This window comes from Rhineura floridana, chromosome 2 (genome assembly GCF_030035675.1).
Source record: "Rhineura floridana isolate rRhiFlo1 chromosome 2, rRhiFlo1.hap2, whole genome shotgun sequence".
In the NCBI taxonomy this organism is placed as follows: domain Eukaryota; kingdom Metazoa; phylum Chordata; class Lepidosauria; order Squamata; family Rhineuridae; genus Rhineura; species Rhineura floridana.
In genome coordinates this window covers 45,953,271-45,969,349 of record NC_084481.1, presented here as the reverse complement: position 1 = coordinate 45,969,349, position 16,079 = coordinate 45,953,271, and the positions used below count along the sequence as shown (strand labels likewise).

Below are 16,079 nucleotides of genomic sequence, written 5' to 3'. Positions count from 1 at the left end.
CCCAGCAGGAGCCTATTGCAAATGGGCTGTTGAGATATCACAGTGACAGTTTTTTTACATCAAAGTTTCCAGATTAAGGGGGGGGAATACAGACTGACACTTTGATGCCAATGATGATGTGTGGGTGCTGCAAAAAACTTGCATGCATGGGAAACATCAATCTCATAATAAACACCTGTCTAGAAGCACCTGTTCTGCGGTGTAAGAAAAGATGGAAGAACTACAGGGAAAATACAATATTACAATGACTAGATGATGATATCATGTAGATGCCCTACAAAAAGTGAAGGGCAGAACAATTCAAACTATAGGAAGCTAGTGCAATTTACACTGGAGTAAATTATGCCAGTGTAATTTTCCCCTATTCCAAACTCTGTTCAGGAGCAGGGTGATGGCTGGCTGAGCCAGCCCTAGCCTGGCAGAGGGAAAACAAGCCTTTAAAATAAACTTTGACTTGCATCACTCTTTTTGCTGGCTTAACTTCCATGGGGTTGCTAGGTCACATGACTGACGTGAACAGTTTGGAATGGGGCTAAGTCTCCGCCTGCCCCATCATGCCCCAACCACACCTCCAGAACACCTCTTTGAGAGAGCCAGGATGGAGAACTTGTGCCAGCATATCCTAGCTGAACTAGGATGGGGGACTTCAGCCATCTCAGACAGAAATCCATCTATTCCAGACTCTGCTCATTTCTGCAGATCTTGGGTTTGGATTGCTCTCTAAACAAGGCATGGGTATTCCACACTAAAAGCTTATCATGGAGGTGCCCTTAAAATAAATCCATAGTGGTTTTAAAAGAAAGGGTAAAAGAAAATAAATCTTAATGATGTTGTTATCTACCAGTAAGCTATTTGGAAGCTGTGAGAATGGCCAGGAATTATGCAAATATGCATTCTGACCAATGTAGATTTCATATTTCCATAATAAAACCAATTAGAGCAAGAGCTGCTTTAAGCTTCAAGTGGGGGGGGATTCTTAGAATTTCCTTAGAAATTTCCTTAGAATTTGGTCACTTTCTAAGTAATCTAATCACTTTCTTAATAGCAAAAATATAAAACATGGGGTTTTTTGGGAGGGGGAATTAAGTGCATACAGAGGAAGTTGGAAGATAAGGCTTTTCATTTACTTCCCTCTGTTGTTTTTCTGCTCCTAGGGTAAAAAGGGCCGTCCTGGTGATGATGGAGCTTCTGGTCCAAAGGGAGTGAAGGTAACAGGATATTTGAGATTTGATCAAAATGCCCATGGGTTAAAATTTGTAATTTAGAAGGGAGCTTGTTGAAATAAAAGCATGTTCAGTCACCACACAGCAGAGTTTAGAATGGAGTGTATAAATTAAACCTGTAATACACAGTTCTGAAAGTGAATTATGTTTTGTTTTGAAGGGGGAACTAAATTGAACAGGAGGCTCCATCCTTCCTTTTTGTTTTTAGTAATACATAATTCAGTCTTCAGGAAAACATTTTCACTGATTTCAGAAGGTTTCCGCATTGCATTGTAAAGTAATAATAAACACCCTGATGCTTCTAGGGGGAGCCAGGCCTAAATGGAATTCCAGGAAGAGACGGCGCGGAGGTAAATATTTTCTATTATGCATTAATTTGCTTTGAGGGAAACACCTAGGTTCTTTAAAAACACATCTTCTGTCCCATATAAATTACTTCTCCTGTATTGTCCCATTGTTACAATTCGGGTATGCCTTCTTAAATGCAGAAGGGTATAAAGAACATACATTGTAACCAGCAAGGTCAGATGGCAACAAAATGCAAAGAAGTACTGTACAGTCTGTGCATTCTCATAGTAATGTAAGATCAAACTGAAACAATAACTTACCAATATGTGAGCAACTGCTGCTCCCATGTCATTACAGTCACACATAAAACCTCTCTCATGTGATTCAGGTTGCTTATGTGGCTCCAAATCATGTCTACAAAACCTTCTGAATCATCACTTCCATACTGGCAAACCATGCAAACTATCTTGCAGTGACCAATTTTTCATGACCTTTTCTAGGACTTGAGTGGTATGGGAAGTGGTTGGGCATTGGAGCTAGCAATGGTACCCACTGGACTTTTGCAGGACCAGCCTCATTAGATATTTTCATACCTGAAGCAGAAATTAAAACAATGCTCCATCCCTCATTCTGCACACAAGAGCTCATTAGTGTGGGTTTGTTGTTTGGGTTTTTTGTCACACAGAAGTAGTGATTGAAAGCAGGAAATTAGCACCCCTTCCCAAATTTGCAAAGCAATTTCTTCTGGTTTTCTGAAACAGAGGGAGAAGTCTGTGCCAACCAGCAATCTCCTTCTGTTACCCACTCTAAAACTCCAGAACAGGTGGGCTAAACATTTCAAATGAATAAGTAAGTTTTCTTTCCCTAGTGCAGGCCCAAAACTTTTTCTCTAAATAGTGTCAGTAGTCATGTAATCAATATGTATTTCGCTTTTCTTCTTTTTCCCCAAAAGGGAAAATCTGGATATAAAGGAGAAAAGGTATGGATTTTTCACCTTCTTCGATCAACTATCAGTTGCATGCTAATGACCAACACAGCCATATTCGTTTATTTGATTTAAGGACAAAGAATGTAGCATCTGAAATATATAGCAGCCAAAGAATATAATGGGAATGGGTGGGGACAAAGCACTGAAGGGAACATTGCACTTTTTTGAAAAAAAATGCAGAGATAATATTAATGATGCATTATACTTTTTTCAATTAAGGGTGAAAGAGGTGAATGTGGAACACCAGGAATAAAAGGCGACAGAGTAAGTAACTCTCTTATGATTAACTGCACAGAACACTAATCTAAGGGTTTATACAAGCTGAAGCTGTATCTTTCATAAAGCTGCTAGGCCTGATCCTGCACTAGCAGTGTGAGCACTGTGCAAACCTAATGAGGGAGAGGAGAGTTACTGAAGTGGGGGGAATACTCTTGAAATGATGTGTGCACATGTGCAGAGAGCACGATCATTACACTGGATTGTTAAATATCTGGTTTGGCATTAACCTTTCTGCCTATGGTTCAATAATCCCTACCACATTTTTGGTAAGGATAATCACTTTTTTTTTCTTGCTGATGATGAACTTGATTATTGTTGTATTGTGCAACTTATAGTTTCCTCTCTTATCACTCAGGGTCCAGAAGGCCCAGGTGGTCCAAGAGGTCTCCGTGGTGTCCAGGTAACTAACAGATAGCAAAAGTGCTTTGCTTCAAGACTGCACTAGCTAGAGATGGGGAAGAATTCTGCTGCAGTCAGATTTAAAGCTGGATTTTGCCAAAGTTCTCATAGTCTCCCTTTTTATTGAGTGAACACATTTCAACTTGAGCAACTTTCCCTGGAAAGAGGATTAAAAAAAAAAAACCTCTCCAATATAATGTTGTTGTTTTATGCACAGCACAGCAGCAATTTATGCAGGTTTCTCTCTGTGCGTCTGTTTCTCTCCTTTCCTCCCTCCCTCCCTCCCTCCCTCCCTCTCTCTCTCTCTCTCTCTCTCTCTCTGCCACCCTCCCCTCCACTGGAATAACCCAAGCTGCAAGATGGGGGGGGCTGGAATGAGTAAAACATAACCTCTGTCACTGCTAGGGGAAAAAATCACAAAACTGTCAGCATTTGAGGGGTTAATCGTAAACAGAGATTAAAGGAAGCCTAGGGAAACTTCTTAGTCTCCTTGTGAATGAGGCTCTCTAGACCTCATGTGGTCACTCTGTGGTATCAACACCTTAAATGCCCTTCCACTTTGTTCCTTTCACTCATATAATTTCTCCCTCCCTCCCTCCCCCCCCTCTCTCTCTCTCTCACACACACACACACAAGCATGCACACATGCACGCGCACACACACACACTTCATTTGAATCGGATAAAGGAAGAAGTTAGTGGAAACAGCCACAAACAAGGTGGAAATTCATTCCTGTTTGACAGAATGCAGTCAGGTCGGAATTAAGATGTGGATCCCATCCCTAGTACTAGTTGCCATCTTTCTGAAGCCAAATTGTCCACCACTCAGTTTGCTTTTGACTGCCAGTCACTGATGCCAACCCGCATCTCGTCACTTAGTGCTACTAGAACTCTGGGCTGTTTATCAATAACTTCCACGTGGGATCTACAGTTTGTGAGGTGTAGTGGAAGCTTGCATAAATATCTGGGAGAAGAAGCCAAACAAAGATCTCTGGCCAGGTACTTACTGTGAAATAACTAGTCAGGGGCCAGACCTCACAAGTGATGGTATACAATTTTCCTACATGGATCTACCTATAGAAAAACCTAAATGTGAACTAAAGTAATGGTTTTAGGTGGTAAATATAATGTGCGCTAAAAATTTGTCTCACCCCTATACCCAACTGATCATTGCAGGAGAGGGGCTTCTGTATATATCATCTCATTAAGAGGTCAGTTACATATGATGTAGGAATTGGACTTTAGTGTGGCATGACCTACCACTTGGAACTTCCTTCTATTACATAGCAGACAGGTGCCATTTCTGTTATCTTTTTGGTGCCTATTGAAGACCGTACTTTTCAAAGAAGACTTCCCCAACAAGATTTTTATCCCAATATGTATCTGCATTGGACTTGAAATTGCTTTTATATATGTTTTTATTGCTGATGTTTTTATTATCAAATGGCTTTAGGGAATTCTTATGGGAAGGGATTCACAAATAAATAAATAATTGTTTAACAGGTTGATAAAATGACTGACCTAGATTTTGCCTTCTTCTTTTCACCATGTATTTTAGGCGTGAGGAACCTTTTGCCCTCCAGATGTTGCTGAACTACAACTCCCATCAGCCCCAGCAAGCATGGTCAATGGCCAGGGGTGATGGAAGTTGTAGTACAACAAAATCTAGAGAGCCAACGGTTCTGCACACCTGATATATTTACTCGCTAGTCCTCATCTGCTGTTGCCAAAGCAGAACTAGCACATAGGATTTGTTATATCAGTGAGAAGGAAAAGCGTTTTCACAGCCTTCACTAATGGTGAAGGCAATAGTAGCCAAGTCAGGATGTTCCAGTGGGCTGAAAGAGATCTCTTGCAAGTTGCCTTGCCAATCTGCTAGTAAACAGCACAAAGGACTTTAAAAAATCCAGATCAGAGCTTGGAACTGAGAGGAAGTTTGGGAAAAACAAATGTATAAGATAAAGGTTTCTATAAGCCATGAAACAAAAAGTAGTGTAGTCATTTACAGGGCAACACAAACCAGGAGAGACTGGTTCAGAAGCTAAGACTAGATGGTAAGTGAATGCAACCCACATTCAAGTATGTATAGCCAGATATCACAAATATTTGAACACAGAGTAAACTGTTCTGTGTGGATTGCAGTAAATCTTTCATATCCCTATTTATCTAAACATCTTCACCTTAAAGTCATAAAGGATTCTTAAAATGGCTTCCTGTTTTAACAGGGTTCCCAAGGACTGCCTGGAGATCAAGGGCCTGAAGGAGTACAAGGATCAAAGGCAAGACTCCCAAGTTTAATCTTATTTTTAAACATTAAAGTTTATGTTTTGTAATTCATTATAGCCTCCTTTTAACTGTTTGACTCACTTTGTATTGGCCTGGTTCTCACAGCATATTAAACCATAAAACAATAAGCTATTAAAAAGAAACTGGTGTACACTGCTAGAAAACATAAGAACATAAGAAGAGCCTGCTGGATTAGGCCAGTGGCCCATCTTACTTCTGTGTAGATAAGCACAGGATCGCACTGATAGCTGGTGAAACAGGTTGTATTCATAAGAACATAAGAACATAAGAAGAGCCTGCTGGATCAGGCCAGTGGCCCATCTAGTCCAGCATCCTGTTCTCACAGTGGCCAACCAGGTGCCTGGGGGAAGCCCGCAAGCAGGACCCGAGTGCAAGAACACTCTCCCCTCCTGAGGCTTCCGGCAACTGGTTTTCAGAAGCATGCTGCCTCTGACTAGGGTGGCACAGCACAGCCATCATGGCTAGTAGCCATTGACAGCCCTGTCCTCCATGAATTTGTCTAATCTTCTTTTAAAGCCATCCAAGCTGGTGGCCATTACTGCATCTTGTGAGAGCAAATTCCATAGTTTAACTATGCACTGAGTAAAGAAGTACTTCCTTTTGTCTGTCCTGAATCTTCCAACATTCAGCTTCTTTGAATGTCCACGAGTTCTAGTATTATGAGAGAGGGAGAAGAACTTTTCTCTATCCACTTTCTCAATGCCATGCATAATTTTATACACTTCTATCATGTCTCCTCCGACCCGCCTTTTCTCTAAACTAAAAAGCCCCAAATGCTGCAACCTTTCCTCGTAAGGGAGTCGCTCCATCCCCTTGATCATTCTGGTTGCCCTCTTCGGAACCTTTTCCAACTCTATCATATCCTTTTTGAGATGAGGCGACCAGAACTGTACACAGTATTCCAAATGCGGCCGCACCATAGATTTATACAACGGCATTATGATATCGGCTGTTTTATTTTCAATACCTTTCCTAATTATTGCTAGCATGGAATTTGCCTTTTTCACAGCTGCCGCACACTGGGTCGACATTTTCATCGTGCTGTCCACTACAACCCCGAGGTCTCTCTCCTGGTCGGTCACCGCCAGTTCAGACCCCATGAGCGTATATGTGAAATTAAGATTTTTTGCTCCAATATGCATAATTTTACACTTGTTTATATTGAATTGCATTTGCCATTTTTCCGCCCATTCACTCAGTTTGGAGAGGTCTTTTTGGAGCTCTTCGCAATCCCTTTTTGTTTTAACAACCCTGAACAATTTAGTGTCATCAGCAAACTTGGCCACTTCACTGCTCACTCCTAATTCTAGGTCATTAATGAACAAGTTGAAAAGTACAGGTCCCAATACCGATCCTTGAGGGACTCCACTTTCTACAGCCCTCCATTGGGAGAACTGTCTGTTTATTCCTACTCTCTGCTTTCTGCTTCTTAACCAATTCCTTATCCACAAGAGGACCTCTCCTCTTATTCCATGACTGCTAAGCTTCCTCAGAAGCCTTTGGTGAGGTACCTTGTCAAACGCTTTTTGAAAGTCTAAGTACACTATGTCCACTGGATCACCTCTATCTATATGCTTGTTGACACTCTCAAAGAATTCTAATAGGTTACTGAGACAGGACTTTCCCTTGCAGAAGCCATGCTGGCTCTGCTTCAGCAAGGCTTGTTCTTCTATGTGCTTAGTTAATCTAGCTTTAATCATACTTTCTACCAGTTTTCCAGGGACAGAAGTTAAGCTAACTGGCCTGTAATTTCCGGGATCCCCTCTGGATCCCTTTTTGAAGATTGGCGTTACATTTGCCACTTTCCAGTCCTCAGGCACGGAGGAGGACCCGAGGGACAAGTTACATATTTTAGTTAGCAGATCAGCAATTTCACCTTTGAGCTCTTTGAGAACTCTCGGGTGGATGCCATCCGGGCCCGGTGATTTGTCAGTTTTTATATTGTCCATTAAGCTTAGAACTTCCTCTCTCGTTACCACTATTTGCCTCAGTTCCTCAGAATCCCTTCCTGCAAATGTTAATTCAGGTTCAGGGATCTGCCCTATATCTTCCACTGTGAAGACAGATGCAAAGAATTCATTTAGCTTCTCTGCAATCTCCTTATCGTTCTTTAGTACACCTTTGACTCCCTTATCATCCAAGGATCCAATTGTCTCCCTAGATGGTCTCCTGCTTTGAATGTATTTATAGAATTTTTTGTTGTTGGTTTTTATGTTCTTAGCAATGTGCTCCTGAAATTCTTTTTTAGCATCCCTTATTGTCTTCTTGCATTTCTTTTGCCAGAGTTTGTGTTCTTTTTTATTTTCTTCATTTGGAGAAGACTTCCATTTTCTGAAGGAAGACTTTTTGCCTCTAAGAGCTTCCTTGACTTTGCTCGTTAACCATGCTGGCATCTTCTTGGCCCTGGCGGTACCTTTTCTGATCTGCGGTATGCACTCCAGTTGAGCTTCTAATAGAGTGTTTTTAAACAACTTCCAAGCATTTTCGAGTGATGTGACCCTCTGGACTTTGTTTTTCAGCTTTCTTTTTACCAATCCCCTCATTTTTGTGAAGCTTCCTCTTTTGAAATCAAATGTGACCGTGTTGGATTTTCTTGGCAATTGGCCAGTTACATGTATGTTTAATTTAATAGCACTGTGGTCACTGCTCCCAATCGGTTCAACAACACTTAGATCTTGCACCAGGTCCCGGTCCCCACTGAGGATTAAGTCCAGGGTTGCCGTCCCTCTGGTCGGTTCCATGACCAACTGGTCTAGGGAATAGTCATTTAGAATATCTAGAAACTTTGCTTCTTTGTCATGACTGGAACACATATGCAGCCAGTCTATGTCCGGGTAGTTGAAGTCACCCATTACTACCACATTTCCTAGTTTGGATGCTTCCTCAATTTCATATCTCATCTCAAGGTCTCCCTGAGCATTTTGATCAGGGGGACGATAGATCGTTCCCAGTATTAAGTCCCTCCTGGGGCATGGTATCACCACCCACAACGATTCTGTGGAGGAGTCTGCCTCTTTTGGGGTTTCGAGCTTGCTGGATTCAATGCCTTCTTTCACGTATAGAGCGACTCCGCCACCAATACGTCCTTCCCTGTCCTTCCGATATAGTTTATATCCAGGGATAACCGTATCCCACTGGTTTTCTCCATTCCACCAGGTCTCCGTTATGCTCACTATATCAATGCTCTCCTCTAAGACCAAGCACTCCAGTTCTCCCATCTTGGTTCGCAGGCTCCTAGCATTAGCGTACAGGCACTTGTAAGCAGTGTCTCTCTTCAAGTGTCTTTGGCACTTGTGGTTTGGCCTGTGGTAATTTTGCTCTTCTGAATTTATATCCTGTGCCCCTGCTCTCACAATGCCTACTTCTAGGCCTACCCCTTTTAAAATTTCATCATTTCTTTGGTTTTTATCCCAGGGGGGAGGTTTATTCCGAACCGGACCTTTCTCAGCTCCTGTCGGGTTTCCCCCCTCAGTCAGTTTAAAAGCTGCTCTGCCACCTTTTTAATTTTAAGTGCCAGCAGTCTGGTTCCATTCTGGTTCAAGTGGAGCCCGTCCCTTTTGTACAGGCCCGGCTTGTCCCAAAATGTTCCCCAGTGCCTAACAAATCCAAACCCTTCCACCCGACACCATCGTCTCATCCACGCATTGAGACTGCAAAGCTGGGCCTGGCTGGCTGCTCCACTCCTCCCTTGCTTCTTCTTCTACCTCTGCACTGCCAAGAAACTAACCATGGCCTGGATTGTCATGGCATCCAAACCCAAACTTGTGGTTTGTTTCTCCCAAACAAACCTTGAGCGATAAGCCAGGAACAAACCATGGTCATCACCACTTGTGCTTTGTTTGGTGCGAAACAAATTACAAGCCCAGATTCAGATATCATGAGAAGCCAGACTCTGGGTGGTTTCCTGCCAGTGAGGCAGCGACAGGAGAAGGGGAGGAGAAGGTTGAAAACTTTTCAGCAGTGTGCCCCAGCATGCTGTGTAGTCACATTAAACCATAGTTTGTTTTTAACTGGTTTAATGTGACATGGAAACCGGGCCATTGTTTGATTCACAGCACCTGGATTAAAGTGCTCCTAGGAAAAAAACCAAGCCACAGAAACTCCTCAAAACTAAACAAGATGATTGCAGGATTTATTTTACTTATCCCATTGGGCATTTCAGTCAGAAATTATAGACAACATCTGTGCTATTTAAAACAGTACGTGAATACTATGAAAATGGTCAAAGTAGCATTGGGATGTTCAGTGCTTCTTAGCCATGTGTACATAACTCAACAACTATAAGGAAAACGTTTTCAGTGTAAGAATCACAGTTTCTAAATTCAGACTGATATCTAAAGAGGTATGTGGGTGCATGTGCTGTCATACTTAATTTTGTCAGAGGTGAATCCAGATTTTTAAAATTTTAATGTTATGGATGAATTATTACTCACTGTTAATGCAATCAGATCTTATATTTGTCAGCTTCCGTATGTGGCTTCTTCACACCTTTTGAGATGAATATATTAAGGCATGGGGTAGCCAATGTGGTGCTCTCCAGATGTTGTTGGACTCCCAACTCCTATCAGCCCCAACCAACATGGCAAATGGCCAAGGATGTTGAAGTCTAACAACATCTGGAGGGCACCACATTGGCTACCCCTGTATTAATGTAAATCTGAGAAACCTGTGGCCCTCGAGATGTTGGTCTTCCAGTTCCCCTCAGCTCCAGCCAGCATAGCCAATGATTAAGGATGATGGGAACTGTAATCCAGTAACATCTGGAGATGGACACAGGCTCCCCACCCAATGTAAAAGATGCTACTATGCAGATATTTCCTCTGCTGTGAATTCTGTCCATTTTAGCTTTCCTATAGCTGACTTTTCCAATAATGTCTTCAAAATCACCAGATGGATCAACTAAGGAGCAAGAACCAACTCCTTCATTGTTGTCTGACAGTGAGACGCCGTATGACATTCCACATCACAAAAATCCCCTTCAAGGCACTTACCGCCCATTTAAATCTTTGTATGGCTTGAAGCCACAGGGAACCATTAAAGCATAGCTCATAAATAACACCTTGCTGGAGCTTTATATGACACTTGAATTTCTTCTCAAATGTAGGAGAAAGCTATTTTACTGCAGGCCATCTCTCCCAACAATTGCACAGTACACAAGTATTAATTAATGAGTAAGAAGTGGAACCACACAATTGTTTTCTTCCACTTCGCGGTTGAATTTTGTTGCTACCCTGTTCTGTGTTCCATGGGAAAACTATTTTCATATCATAGCAATTCAGCTTGCATTTGGCTTTCAGCCTACCTACTGTGCAAGGTAGGGAAGTGGGAGAAATTTGATTCGGTTCACATTGAAGGCTGAATCGATCATATTTGCCCTTTTTGAAACAATATGAGAATTTATCCAAATTTTGCAATGCAGTTCTACTACCAAACAATGTTTACAAAAATGCAGGGGAACATGTGCACATAAATGAATATTCACTAATAGGCAAAAAACTTTGTGGTTTAAGAACGTACCTATAGCCAACAGATATTTCTATCCAACTTTAAAAAGCAGGGAAATTGGGCGGCTGTAGTGAATGCAGCCGGGGAGCAGGAGACCTGACCTCCTCTCTGCGATATTGGACTGCCTTACAAATCTGTAAAAACACAAACACAATTTGGGTTTGTCTTTCACTGTCCAACCACACCTGACATCTCCAAAGATGGAAAATTACATTTTTGTATGTTTGTTGGTGTTCTTACTTTGCTTCGTTTCTGTGTTACTACTGTTTCTACAGAGAATCTAACCTAGAAAATTACATTTATCTCATTATTCATCCTAGAAATCTGTGTCAAATTTATTTTTATTAATTTCAAAGCCTTTTTATTGGTCAATGTCATACGATGGGGAAGACAGCCTTTTGTGTTTCAAACTGGAGGTTATGCTCTATTTCTATTTTGGGCGCATTAACAGTTGAATCTGAAACTGCAGTTTGATGTAAAATCAGGCTGATTACAATAGGTTGCTACTTAAGCAATTAGCTGTTGTAAAAAACAAACTTAGCCTGCCCAAGATGCATGTTTTCAGCCTGCTATGCTTAAACTTCACATATTCACAGAAACAGAAGCAAAAGAAAATTATTTACTACAGGAAACTTCACTAAAATTGCAAAGTAAATCAAACATATTTAAAGTAACCATCTGAACTATATCAACTGTTTTAATATTCTTGCTTCCTCCTGCTGAAACAAGATCAGCACAGCACATGACTTGTTTCTGTTATTTGGGCTGATTGCTCACCATATGCTCAAAGGCATATGTTACCAAATTCTTCCAAGCTACACATGGAATGGATTGGGCTATGAAAGACAAACCCAAATTGTGTTTGCATTTTTACAAATTTGTAGGGCAGTCCAATATCTCAGAGAGGAGGTCAGGTCTCCTGCTCCCCTGGTGCATTCACTATAGCTGCACAATTTCCTTGCTTTTTAAAGTTTGATAGAAATATCTGTTGGCTATAGGCACGTTCTTAAACTGCAAGGTGTTTTGCCTATTAGTGAATTTCTCTGCTTTTTAATCCCGGAGGTAAAAAATGGGATCCTGTGCCAGTTTTGCTGAGAATGGATTCATCATTTGCATGCGTATTGAGTTCAGTGGGATTTACTCCCCTGCAGTCATGTTTAGGATAGGTACCAGGCATTAATCACAAGCATTTTAGCATGTGTTTTTAAATTATTTTTTTTTAAATGTGTTTTTTAAATTTGTGTATTTGTTTTTAATGTTTTTAATTGTTGTAAACTGCCCAGAGAGCTTTGGCTATGGGACGGTATAAAAATGCAATTAATAATAATAATAATAATAATAATAATAATAATAATAATAATAATAGGTGAAACTGAGTACATGGAATGGGGAGGGGAGGAGGGTGAGGGGAGCAGGCAGCAGGGGGAAGAGGAGGGCAGGTTTGATGATTTGCATGTTTATTGAGTTAGTGGGATTTACTCCCGCACAATCATGCTTAGGATAAGTAAAACTGACCATGGGGAGGAAGGCCTGGAGTGGGCAGGGGAGGAGAAAGAAAGAAGAGGTGAGGAGAGGAAGAAGGGAGGAGGAAGAGAGAGGAGAGGAAAGGCAGGTCTGATCATTTGGATATTTATTGAGTTCAGTGGGATTTACTCTTGTGAAATCATGGCTAGGATAAGTAAAACTGACAATGGGGGAGGAGGAAGGGGGAGAGGGGAGCAGAAGAAAGGGGAGGGGGAAGGAGGGTATTGGAAGGGGAGGGGAGAGGGGTGAAGGAAGGGGGAGGAAACAGTCAAAAGGGAGGTGATGGGAGGGAGAAGGAGAGGAGGGCAGGTTTGATCATTTGCATGCTTATTGAGTTCAATGGGATTTACTCCTGTGCAATCATGCTTAGGATAGGTAAAACTATTCAGGGGGGGAGGAGGGAGGAGGTGAGGGGAAGGAGGAGGGGGGAGAGGATTGGAGGGGGATGGGGAGGGGAAGGGAGGGGAGGGGTAAAGGAAGGGGAGGGGCAAGAGGAAGGGAATAGGAGGGAGGAGGAGGGAGGGGAGGCAGGTTTGATCATTTGCATGCTTTTTGCATTCAGTGGGATTTATTCCTGTGCAATTATGGTTAGGATAGGTGAAACTGACCTGGGGAGAGGCAGGGAGGGGAGGAGGAGGGCAGGAAGGGGAGGGCCAGGGAGGGCTAGGGCGGAGATTGGGTGGGCGGGCACTGGGCAGAGGGGAAGCCTCTTTCTTTTCCAAAAGGAAAACATTGTGAACAGTATCATTCTTTTCCAGGGTTTTCCCCACCTTTTTATTCTACAGCAGGCACTGTAGCCACCCACCCAAATTTAAACCAAGGCTGTCCCTTGCTATATCCACACCGACCTTTATTTCACTTTATTTATTTATTGCATTTGTATACCGCTCCATAGCCGAAGTTGTCTGAGTGGTTTACAGCAATTAAAAACATTATTTTCATTTCATTTATTTGTTTGTAGGGCCGAAGGCCAACACAATTAAAAACAATGTACATACAGTAATTCATAGTCAAGTATAAACATTTAAAAGATACATTTGGGGGGGATTCCCTATGCAGGGGAAATTACCTAAGTAGTATCTTGTAGGGCAATATAATTGGCCCTAAGTTTTCTTGCTGCTATTACAAAGAGAGCTACATTATGGGTTACTTCCAAATTGTAGTCAGACATTAAAAAGATGATTTTGGCGTTGAGTGAATAAAGCTGAGGGATTTCTAACCATTTCTTGAGAAATCTAATTCTAGGGTGGGTATAAATTGGGCAATAAAGCAAAACATGGGGAAGGTCTTCCCCCGAGGGAGAGCCGCAAGGGCAGTTCCTTTGATCCTTGGGGACGCCAGCTAATCGACCTTCCCTATCGGCGTTTGGAAGGGAGAAAAAGCGTAGGGCTGTAAAGACCCGTCTGAGTGCGAGGGGAATGGTTTGAATAAGATAGTTAGAACATTGGGGGGCGAGCTTAAATTGCCAAAACCAGGGAGATATCTTTGTAACAGCCCTGGAAACTATACAAAATACATTTCTCAGGCGCCTGCTATCTCTCCCGGTGGGAACCTCTGCAGCGATGACACAAGCTGAGATGGGCTCCCCGCCGCTCTCGGCCTATATTCACTTCACCCTCTTGAAATTTCTGAGATTTCAATGTGTCCCAGCCCAGGACATTATTACAACTATGTTTTGACCATCCTTTCGCCACCATTTTATGGCGTTCTAAATTAAATAAATTGTTATCAGTCTACCATCTTCCAGTACAGGACTTTAACGCAATGTTAAATAACAAATCTCTACGCGAACATATATTTCTTCACTCTAAGGATCTAGACAGGCTATCCATCATCAACTCAAAGATATCTCCCTGGTTTTGGAAATTAAAAACATTAACAACAGATATATAAATTTAAAAACACGTTTTTTAAAAGCAATTTAAAAATACATGCTAAAATGCCTGGGAGAAGAGGAAAGTCTTGACCTGGCACCAAAAAGATAACAGTGTTACCTCATCAGAAATATCATTCCATAATTTGGGGGCCACCACTGAGAAGGCCCTCTCCCTTGTTCCCAGACTCCCAGCTTGCCTCTGAGGAGGCACTCAGAAGAGGACCTTGGATGTTGAGCATAGTGTACGGGTGGGTTCGTGTCAGGAGAGGTGTTCCATCAGGTATAGTGGTCCTAAGCTGTGTAAGGCTTTATACGTTAAAACCAGCACTTTGAATTGAACTCAGAAACATACAGGCAGCCAATGCAAGCGGGCCAGAATTGGTTTTATGTTTGAACCATCTGGTCCCTTTTACCAATCAGGCCACTGCATTTTGCACAAGCTGCACTTTCTGAACCGTCTTCAAAGGCAGCCCCACATACAGCGCATTGCAATAATTAACTTGGAGGTTACCAGAGCATAGACAACTGAAGCCAGGTTATCCCTGTCCAGATAGGTGTGTAGCTGGGCCACCAATTGAATTTGGTAAAAGGCACTCCGTGCCACTGAAGCTACCTGAGCCTCAAGTGACAGAGATGGTTCTAGGAGAACAACCAAGCTACAAACCTGCTCCTTCAGGGGGAGTGCAACCCCATCCAGGACAGTCTTTATAGACTTTAGACAGTCATGGCTTCTTCCAAAGAATCCTGGGGACTATAGTTAGTGAAGGGTGCAGAGAATTGCTAGGAGATGCTCTGTTCCACTCACAGAGCTTCAATCAGAGCGGCTGACTGTTAAACCACTCTGGCGACTAGAGCTCTGTTAGGGGAATTGGAGTCTCCTCTCAGCACTCTTCACAAACTACACTTCCCAGGACTAGTGTGGCCCCCTGATTAGCCAAGGCCAGCGGTTGTGAGTCTGGCTTTTAGAACACTGACAGTTGGTTCTTACTGAGCATGCCCAGCCTTATCATTGAGTTCAATGCTAACTTTCTTAAATTAATTAAAAATCAGCCCGGCATTTTTTAAACTTTTAAACTGCAGAAGATGAAGGTCAGAATATGAGGCAAGGTCAGTAATAGGATTACAGGTACTTGTGAACATAGCTGATTTTTAATTAATTTAAACAAATTATGAGAACTCTGACAGAAAAAAGTACAAAAGGGCTCTGGGTTTTCTCTCTCTCTCTTTACACTGAACTCTTGATTATCTCTGACTGTTTTGTGTATCGCCATGAAAATTTAGAGGGTTGTTAAGCAAGTGTTTCTGAGTTCAGGACTATAAGTTTTGTAAGGTTTTGTTTTGAAATGAGCTTATGGGAAGGATCAGAATGGCATGGGGGTATTTTCAATTTAACACTGCGGAATGTGAAAAATCCACACTGGCTATAGTATACAGCCACTCTTGTGGCTGTATGATATTCATAAAAATAACATATAAAAAAGCATGATATTAGGAGATGTTGCTTGCAACAATGTGTACATTAGTCAAAATAGTTTACTAGGAAAAATTGTCACTAAAATGCTGAAGACTTTTTTTTAGTGAGGATATTTTTAAAATTGCAAATTGCTGCAGAAATGTGGAGAACAGAATTTCAGATTGGAAAAATCAGAAACGGAGAGAACTGACATTGACAGCTCTTGCCATCTCTATTA

The 16,079-nt window shown here is 41.9% G+C and overlaps 1 protein-coding gene across 1 annotated transcript in view; it reads left to right on the top strand.

Annotated features, from left to right (window-relative positions):
* Positions 1-16,079, top strand: part of LOC133378132 (collagen alpha-1(XXVIII) chain-like) — a 75,158-nt gene that overhangs the window by 11,905 nt on the left and 47,174 nt on the right. The window contains exons 6-11 of the mRNA XM_061612920.1: positions 1,155-1,208; positions 1,529-1,573; positions 2,464-2,490; positions 2,719-2,763; positions 3,134-3,178; positions 5,402-5,455. Coding sequence (XP_061468904.1) covers positions 1,155-1,208; positions 1,529-1,573; positions 2,464-2,490; positions 2,719-2,763; positions 3,134-3,178; positions 5,402-5,455 — 270 coding nt within the window. The remainder of the gene's footprint in view (positions 1-1,154; positions 1,209-1,528; positions 1,574-2,463; positions 2,491-2,718; positions 2,764-3,133; positions 3,179-5,401; positions 5,456-16,079) is intronic.